This window comes from Theobroma cacao, chromosome 9, assembly GCF_000208745.1.
Source record: "Theobroma cacao cultivar B97-61/B2 chromosome 9, Criollo_cocoa_genome_V2, whole genome shotgun sequence".
Lineage (NCBI taxonomy): Eukaryota > Viridiplantae > Streptophyta > Magnoliopsida > Malvales > Malvaceae > Theobroma > Theobroma cacao.
The window spans coordinates 6,058,176-6,068,595 of NC_030858.1; the positions used below are offsets into that span (position 1 = coordinate 6,058,176).

A 10,420-nucleotide genomic window follows, 5' to 3' on the forward strand; every position below is an offset into this window, starting at 1 on the left:
GCATCAGAGTCATTCAAAACACACCTATAAGTCCTTCCTCTTCTCTACTTTTTAAGGTTATTTCTTAGTTTTAATTTTTTGCTATTCCTAATATCTTTGATAATTTGTGTAAATTAATTAAGAAGAATCTATTGAATCTTGAAAAATAAATACTACTATTTTTTTACATTGAGTTTTATACCCCAAAAAGAGCAAAAACTATCTTTAAAAATTATGTATCATATCTCAGATTAGTTTTTGTTGTTATTTGCTTTATTATTTTGCCGACAACTTTTGCTTTTGCTATGTAGATACAAAGACAGCACAATACATACAAAATTTCATTCAAGCATACGTGTAACAATTGTTAGAATTAGCAGTTCACAACATAAATGTGAAGTAAGAAAAGAGAGGGATGAAAAACTCTGGCAAGAACAGTCAGCAGCAATACTGGCAGGATTCACAAGAGGCAATGTCAGAAGAAAAAAAAGCAATAAATAAAAGTATGTAGGCATTAAAGAAGTTCGTTGGTCATCAGCATTAACAACGTTAGGAACCGCCCATTTAATGAGTAATAGCTATTTACTACTTGAGGACGTCTAATCTAGAGGGATCAGAATTTTGGTGGCTCAGGAAACTGTCAATGTCTTCAACCGCTGTCCTTGGGGACCCCTTTTTAATGCCCCCCTCCCCCCTCTCCTTTTGCCCTTTTGGCCTTAAATATATGTCTTTTCCATAGTCAATGCTCTTGCTTAATGAGATTCATTCAATCTTTTGGCAGTTGGCAAATTGGATAGCTCCAGGGTTGTAGTTTAGTAGTGCTCTGCTTGCCATATGGACAGTGCAACCCACGCGTGGTTGATAGCAAAACGTGAGGTGGTGTTTAAGTCCGGCATCGTGCCTGCTCTTTCCAGGGTTTGAAGTACAACATGAACAACGTCCATGACTTTACAACAAGTTTCTGGAAAGGTTTAATTCATATCTAAAGTCTGTAGATTGAATGTTTAAGCCACCTTGGACGTTGAATATATATTTTCCACAACTAGATTCAATTTAAACACCATCATACTCTAAACAAAAGCTAAATAAGTTGAATCTTCGTAAACTATTGATTGATTTCAATGGAAGGCTGGATGGAAGTCATGCGATGATCATTTACCAGAAACAAGCTACGGAATCTAGAAAGGCTAAGGCTACACGTGCCTGAATTCCCACGTACCATATACAACACCACGAATACAACTAGCTAGCACATGGGTTTCCTCCAAAAAGAGAGATCTTTCAATTCTTGCAACTTTAAGGGATGATGTAAATAACGTCGCCTTGTCTCGACGGATCCTAATTGAGGGACCCATCATGCTTTTGGTGTTGGGCTGACGAGCCACTGCGTATGTTTGCTCTCTTAAATACCCTTGTAGACACCATTAAAACAATTCATGAACAAAAACATCTAGTGTCAAACGTAGATTTAGTATTTCATATTTTTTATCTTAATTATATCATATTAATATAAAATATTAATGATTATATAAATAAATATAAACACAATACGAATAATTATTCGTGTCAACATCTGAAATGCATAATTTATATAAACGTTTGATAACCGTTTAATAATTATTTATGTTTTCATACATAGATAAGTTTAATAATCATATAACACGATACGATTAATATATTTATATAAACATATCAAGATTTTTTATACAATATGATACGATTAATAAACATGAGTAAACGATTAACATAATTTTTTTCCTAACACGTTTAGTATGATTAATTAAAAATACTTATAATTAAATATAATTTTATTATTCAAATTTAAAATCAATGGTTATAATAAAATAATAATAACATCAAATATAATAAAATTAGACCTAATAGGACTAACAAATATAATAAAAACAAAATAATAATAAACTAAAATAATATTTAATTATTAATTTTAACGAGTTGATTAATGTATGACTTTATATATATATTTAAATATGATAATACGATTACTATAATTAATTAAATATATTTTAAACGTATTAACGATTTAAACACAAAAAATAATAAAATTAAACTCAAATCTATTTAATTTCATATCTTCTTGTATTATTTGTAAAATTACCCGAATTAGCCAAATGGAAGATTACTTTCCAAACTGACACCAAATTACTTTTAAGTGCAAATTTTTCCTTGGTGTAATAAAAGAAACAAGAAAAGGTTCAAGCAGACCGGTGGTTATTTGGTGTTAAATCATTACACGTGGAAAACGAATCTCTCAAATTGCATGCTTCGTGTGCGCGCATGCGCACGTGTGTATCATTACCCGCATCCATCACAGTGATAGGGGGTGGCGCAGTAACTCTGACCAAAATTTAATACTAGCTTGGCTCATTAAAAAAATCTAAAGGGGTTGAGGCTAAAGCATTATATGAGGAAAAAGGAAGATAAGCCCAAGTTTTGGCTTTAGGCCAATTATCATGTTTGTTTGATTTTAGACCAAAGTCTATGATGATGTACCCTTTTACCGAAACTGATTTGAGGCATCGACAAGAATGTCCTAGATTTCTATTATTTCTGTTACTCAATCTTCGAATTCTCACAATTTTTGTAAACTATAAGAAAGCCACCATATATTTATATAATATGGAATGGAATGGAAGTCTTAAAGTCATTTAATTTGGTCTAAAGCCGTGCGTTTCATGTCTAGTCGCCTTTTGAGAGTGGAGATTCGATATGTTCCCCCCATGTTCGAGCCTCGCGTGCCTTGATGTTTCCCCTTTTTGTTTGTCCTTTTAGGGTGACAAATTGCCTCAATTATGTTTCTTTGGCATGCTTTATGGGGTTACTTTTCCAAAAATATATATATATATTTTATTTCAGACACAAACATAGAACTTTGATTTAAAGAGGTGAGATACACATTTAGACACAGTTCATCATCTTTACAGTACATTAGTGGATTAATTAGATCTTAATTTTTTATAATGATATTTTTTTCTCATTTTATAAATCTTATTATTTTTATCTTAAAGTCGAAATTTCAAATTCTAATTAATAAGATATCCTATTAATTATAAATAACACACAAATTTCCCATATTTTTAAACATGTCAATTGTTTCATTATAATAAAGACTTTAATCTGTACAAAGCAATAAGTCAAAAATGTCATTTTTACAATAGTTTGAATTACCAATAAATGAGATTAATAATACATAAGTACTGTATAATACAAGAAGATATTTTAGGGCCATGAAACATGTAGTTAACTTAACAATCAAATGGGGCTTATAATTAATGGAAGGGTAGGGCGATAAAACAATAGATGAAAACATCTACACAATTAAGAATCAAATCAAGGTTTATAATGGTAGGGTTGGTTAAAGATTTAACAAAAGATTCTTGAAGAAACCTTTCTTTGTCTATTCCTTTGTAAAACATAGTACTTAATTCAATCTCCACCCGTCGATAATAATAAAATAAAATAAATTCAAATGTAAAACTCATAAAATATATATATATATATATATAAATATGTCAAAGAATATAAACATACACATGTTTACTCTTCTTCTTCTTCTTTAGTCTAATCAATTGTATCGAATATAAAAAAAAGTTTGAGTGTCAACATGCTCTTCTAATTTTGTAAAAATAAAAAAACTTAAATAAATTTTTATTTTTATTATATTCAATCAAATTATTGTTCTTTTATTTCAGACAAAATAAGATATTTTAACTGCTAGTTGATCAATTATCAATTTTATATCACTGTAGTATTAACGTAACATGTTAACGTTTCATAACGGATAATAATATAACATGACTATATAATATTTTCATCATTCACATAAGCATTACATTACATAAAAAATGACAAGTTAACTAATGACAATTAGTGAAGTATAAATCATAAAAATTTATTTGATTCGAAATAAAAATATAAAAACTTAATGAAACATAATAAAAGAATAATAGATTATTTAAAAAATTTTAAATAATTTAATTTTTTTAAATATTATGTTAAAATAAAATAAAAAATCCATAAAAATTAACAAGATCTAGTGCTTCTCAATAATATACATATATATATATATACATATATACATATATACATGTATATATGTATATATGTATATATCAAGAACAATCATATACAAGTTTATATTCAAACAAGAATAAAAAAAAAAACTAAATAGTTTAAAGAAAAGATAGGGTCGCTTATAAACGGCACTGGGCCCTCCATATCCTATCATCTAAAAATTCAGATCAGATAGCGTGTTTCAAATAACATCTATATATTAATATAATAGTTTTTTTTTTTTTTGTTATGGTAGACAGCCTCAAGAATTTAAGAAAGGAAAATGTTGTCCTGAGTCTGGCTTTTTTGCACTTGTCTGTGTTTCCTTGTAATCATCCGCAGACACGCAAGATACCTCTAGCCTTAGTTTAGGGTATTCTATTTTTAATTATAAAATTAATATGTTGGAGTTTTTTTTGCTTGTAGATATTTGTCGTATATATGAATAAGGACAAATTATTTATAAAGGTTACTCTTGTCTTGTCATTGAATTTTTTTTTTTAATGCAAAGGGGATCACGCTTATACAATAGTGATATACATAAGTTGATTATATAATTAAAACCTCTCTAAACCTCAATTAATCTATCCTTTCACAACAAGATTTAAAGCCTCCAAGATGTCGATCTTTTCATGCACTATATTAAATTTGATTTAAGATTACATATTTTTAAAATGTATTATTAAAAATATTTTTTATAAATTTGACTGTACTGTAAAAACTTATAACAGTATTACGAATAAAATGTAATTATAAAGATTATATATATTAATAAAAATATTACATATATATTAACCAAAGAAATGTAATTAAAATCAAAATGTGTTACAATGATAAACGCCTTTTCATTGTTCCCATAAGTTGTCTTGTCCCTGTGCTGCTAACTGCCAGAAATGTTGGCAGAAGCTAGCCGTACGTGATGGGGCCTCCATTTCGTATGAATCCTTTCACACAAGGAAATTTTTTTTGAAGCATGGTGGTTTCATACAAATGAACTTTTGATGACGTTAATCGCACATCCGAAAACTGCCCATCCAACAGCGCAGCCACTACAACTACTGCCACCTTTTTGGCTTGTCATCATTGCATCACCGTGAGGTAGCCATTATTATTATTGCTTATCATGCTTCAACAAAGTTTTTGAGAGAGTCTTGAAGTTTAATTACTACTATATACTAACATAGGATTTTTTGGTGGGTATGCAAGGAAACTACTCCGAAAGACTTTATGCTATCTGTCCATTTTGAATTAAAATTAACATGTAATTATGGCAATGGTCAAAGTTTTAATAAAAAGCCAAACTTAGAACATATTAAATTTAGTAGTAGGCCCATATATATATATATATGTATTTATATTCAATTAATAAATTGAATTTAAAGATTTTTTTCTTTCAAAATTATACTTGATTAAAAAAATTCTCAAGTTGGTTTGATGAGATAAATGTGTGAGTGTATATATATATATTATTTAATTTGACAAATACCTTGGAGGATATTGCGATCTCTTTCGTTGGTGGAACCCTAGAAAATGGTTATTGCCTCAATTGTAGATCAGGACACTAGAATTTGCTTTATCTCAAAGCCACTAATTCCATTGCCATCCACATAATTTAGTTGGCTTGTCATTTTTCATTCTCAATCTCTCATATCTTGCACATAAATTCAGGGGCTTTTAATGAACCTAATACCTAGAACAAAGACAGATGAGAGTGTCCATTATTTTCGGATTTCTGGACCATATTAAATCATTAAACTAAGGGCAAGGCAAACATTTTTTGGATTTTCATTTGTATTTTTTGGGCATCAAATTCTGCGGGACGTTAGATTATAACCTTATGATAGAATAAACATTACTCTATTAATTATTAAAAAGTTGTTTGTAATAATGACAAAATTAGAATCCTATTTATATGATTAAAATTTAATTAAAATAAAAAAAAGTAACATAGCTAGTTCTCTCATAAATTTTGTACTCTATAATGTATATCTATTAATAGATAGCAAAAGAAATTGATGTGTAAATCCTAATGGTTACCTTTTCTAGAAGATCTATATAATTTTAACGTGTGTTTTTTAGAAGTGGAAAAGAGAATATTAAATTCAATCAAGGCAAGTGTTTGAAGTGTTGGCACCCTTGAATGAAATGGGAGTCGGTGGCAACTTTGCAAGTAAAATAAAGGGATTGGACAATTGAAGGGAATAGTGGGGTAAAGTTAAGGTACGATTTTCTTGCCATGACGTTGGAATAGGAGAACGTGGTGGGGCAGACCAACTTTAATGGGAGAAAAAGGTGGGCGTTGGACTTATCTCTCAACTCCCGATATCCAAACAATAAAACACTACAAGACAAACAGGTCCTTTTGTGTCTGACACTCATCTCTCCTCCACCTGTCCTGTGCCACTCGGCCATTTCTTTGTGGTTCTGCTTTCCCTCCCTCCTGGTCCCACCAGGGCGGCTCACCCCAGGCTCTCCCCCTCCTTCTTTGTTTTCTTGTCACCCTCCCCTTTCTTCAATGTAACTCTTGATAAAGAAAAGCCCCAAGCCCCTTTTTACTCTAATTTGTTTTTAGTTGAGAAAATTCTAAAGCTAATAACAATATTGTCAATGATTCTCTTTTTTTTCTTTGGATGATACATACACTTGAACGAATTAAAAAAAATAAGAGATTCTATATATGGATATATATTTTAAATTCTTAACTTTAACAGAAATAGATATTGATTATGTAAGTTTATAAATTATAATGGTTGATCTTCTTTTAATAATATAAAAAGAAAACTTGGATGATAACAACTAAAACTATATCTAGAATAAGGATGGTACTTTTGTATCTAATTAACTTTCTTCTAATGTTAATTTGTATTTTAATGCTTCATAGGAGTACTATGTGTGTCGGTTTATTTATGTAGACAGTACAATATTATCACATTCATGCATTTTAATTTAAAACATTCTTAGAACCTGTTTGGTTTGATTTTTTTTTAATTTAAAAGTTATTATAAAATTGAAAATGAAAAAAATAGCTTTTGAAATTAAGTTGAAATTATTTAGTAAATTTCTTTTTATAAGTTATAATTTTGGTTAAAATTATCATAAAAATGTATTTTTTTATAGAGTAATATTATAATTATTTGTACTAGATGAAGATATTTTTAAAACAAAAATAAAAATTTCTTATATTTAAAAAAAAGGAGAAGAAAAAGCTCCTTATAAGAGCTTTTACAAAAACTCTTTTTTTTTAAAAAAAAATTATTTTTATTTTTTAAATTTTTTTTTAAAAGTTTTTCAAAATTTATGTTTGACTTGATTTTTATTTTTAAGAAGTTAATAAGTTAAAAAAAAAATTAGACTAAACAAACACTTCGACTATGAATGGTTTTTTTTTTTATGAGCGAAGCAGCATGAAACATTTAAGGTAGTGTTAAACGCTCCTCATGGAGGAATGAGGATAGCCTCTCCGTGGGCCTGTTTTTAGCAGCAATATTATCCCAGAAGTCAAAATGAGCAAATGATCCCAGCTACTCTGATCAATTTGATATCTAATTTTCCATAAAACATATTCATGCAGCAGTCAGCAATTGCTGAAATTCGAAGCTGACCTGGTGCCGAGATTGACTCCTCTTAATTTAATCACATGGTTAATTGTTCATTTTGATGAACATTACCAACAAATTAATGCTAATTATCATGCACATACACATACATATATATATATATGTACATGCATGTAATCATGCATATATATATATATTGTGGTTTATAGTTGAACAGGCTCTTCTGTGACCCACTGACAAGGGTAGCTGTAAGCTTCTTTGCATGTGAACTTTCTACCCTCGAACACATATGTAAATCTTGTTTATTACCCAAAAGAAAAGCTTTTTGTAAATGGGGGGAGTTGCAAATTAGCTTTTTGTTAATGGTCTCAATCCGGCTAAATTTTTCATTTCATTAATATTTTCCATACCTAATTAATGCCTCTAGATTTAAATGGTTCTAACTTTAAAGGTCTCCAAAAGGTTGAACCACCCAAAAAAACCATTCATTTAATCATCTAGGTGGGGTTTTTGATGATGGATTAAGACTTCCACTGCGCCTCTGAGCCGAAACAAATTTGTTGTTATTGCCCAAAGGTTAACATCTCTTTCTCTTCTTTTATTTACTGAGTTAAACCAATCCTCTTTCCTATATAACAGAGCCCAGACCAACAGCAGACACCACCAAATTCAGCTTCAGGTCTCTCTCCCAACACCCTCTGTCTCTCTCCCAACACCCTCTGTCAGTCTATTTATCCTGCTGCTTAATTTCTGCCAAACATGGTGATGCTAGAAAAGAGTCTTCAAGCATCCATGAATGCAAGAATAATTGGCTCTGGCGGTGAGACCATGGTTCTTGCACATGGGTTTGGACTAGACCAATCTGTCTGGGACAAAATCCTTCCTTACTTGACACAGCATTACCAGGTTGTCGTTTTTGACTGGCTCTTTTCAGGAGCTGTAAAAGATCCCAACCTCTTTGATCCTTTGAAATACTCTTCCTATGATGCCTTTGCTAATGACTTAATAGCTCTTATGGATGAGCTTGACTTGAAATCCTCAGTCTTTGTTGGCCACTCCATGTCTGGTATGATAGGATGCATTGCTTCCATTAAAAGACCTGAACTTTTTAACAGGCTCATACTCGTTGGAGCTTCTCCTAGGTATATTTCTTCCTTTTTTTTTTTCTGAAGAAAAAAAAAGGGTTTTAGAAAAATTACTTCTCTTTCTGGCTTCTACTATATCTTTTACTTAGCCTTCCTGCTGCTGATCCAGTTAATTGCTTGCATATACAGTTTGAAGCATGTATCATAATCAGGCTCTTCTTTTAAGCAAAAAAGACATATGATTCAATGCTTTGCCACATCTAGTAATAAATATTCTTCTATTTCTGTTTCTTTTTTCCTCTTTCGGTTATTCCATTTCTTCCTTTTCATCCGTTTTATATTTTTAATCATCTTTTCTCTTTCTTCCTCAACATGCAAGCAACACAAGATTTTAGTTACCAGCCGAACAGCTTTAATTTTTTTACTGTATAAAATCAATGATAAAGCTGTGATTAGACGTCTAAAATTTCTGTCTTAAAGAAACTGTGAAGCAAAACATATGGACAGGAGGATCTGGGTCGGTTATGATAGATTTAAAGGACTTTGTTCTTTGTTGTACTTTTGTGCTTCAAAAATTTGTGTGGTGGATTGCAACTCTGAAAATGTTATGAACATATCAGTGTCTCTATTTGTGTCCTCAATAATACTATGAGTACTACTCACCAGACAAGCATGAGGACATGCAAAAGGCTTTGGATTCGATTAGCTAACATATCAAAACTTGTCTTTCTTTTTAGTTTCTTTTGATTTGACGTTTTCATATAGCAAGCCAAAACAAACTTGGATATACATATATATATATATGTATGAGCTTTCATCTATGATAGGTTAGTTACTTCATAATCAAATATTATATGCCGTTGAGTGTTGATGCCGGCCAGAGATATGAAAAATTGGTCCACTTGTTAGCTAAAATATATATTTAAGTTATACTCTAATACTATATGTGATGGGTTAATTGATAACTGGTGAAGAGTATATTCATTTGCCAATTAAACTGTATGATATTCTCAATATTTATGTAGTTCATGTTTCTTATGCTACTAATTAACAGGTACATTAATATAGATGAGTATGAAGGTGGATTTGAGGCTGCAACTATTGACAACCTCCTTTCAGACGTAGAATGCAACTATCAGAATTGGACTTCGAGTTTTCCTACTCTTGTTGTGGACAACAACGATCCCCTCTCGGTTGAAAAAATTTCCAAATGCTTGAAGAGCATGAAACATGAATTTGCACTCCCCTTAGCGAAAACAGTGTTTCGATCCGACGAGAGGGATATTCTCGACAAGGTTACCACCCCATGCACCATCATTCAGACCACCAGTGACTTTGTTGTGCCAGACTCAGTTGCCTACTACATGCAGAAGAAGATCAAAGGGAAATCAACTGTGGAGTTTGTCAAGGCTGATGGCCATTTCCCACAGTTGACTGCACATCTTGAGTTCCTTGATGTGCTAGGTAGAGTTTTAGGCTTTGGGATTTGATCATAAAGAAGATAAGGTCAGAAATAATTGCCCACTGCCCCCATTGGGATATAGCGTTGTGTATTTAGGACTTCATGGGATGGAAGGGAGATGGTGGTTGGCCTGTAAAATCTAGTCTTCTATCAGTAATGTTAGTTTTGCTTCTTGTTTTCTAGTTTTGGTGCCTTTGGATTGAATCTTTTTGATCAGCATTCTACTTAGGAAGCAATTGTGATTGTCTTGATATGGTTGAACATAC

The 10,420-nt window shown here is 31.0% G+C and overlaps 1 protein-coding gene across 1 annotated transcript; it reads left to right on the forward strand.

Annotated features, from left to right (window-relative positions):
• LOC18588640 (strigolactone esterase D14) lies at window positions 8,248–10,419 on the forward strand. The gene is made up of 2 exons (XM_018128515.1): window positions 8,248–8,749; window positions 9,747–10,419. The coding sequence occupies exons 1-2, from the start codon at window positions 8,367–8,369 to the stop codon at window positions 10,180–10,182; spliced, it is 819 nt and encodes a 272-aa protein (XP_017984004.1). The 5' UTR covers window positions 8,248–8,366; the 3' UTR covers window positions 10,183–10,419.

Coding starts and splice junctions, on each gene's coding strand:
- LOC18588640 (XM_018128515.1), top strand. CDS start 8,367: ATGGTGATGCTAGAAAAGAGTCTTCAAGCATCCATGAATGCAAGAATA. Junction 8,750..9,746: donor CTCGTTGGAGCTTCTCCTAG/GTATATTTCTTC, acceptor ACTAATTAACAG/GTACATTAATATAGATGAGT.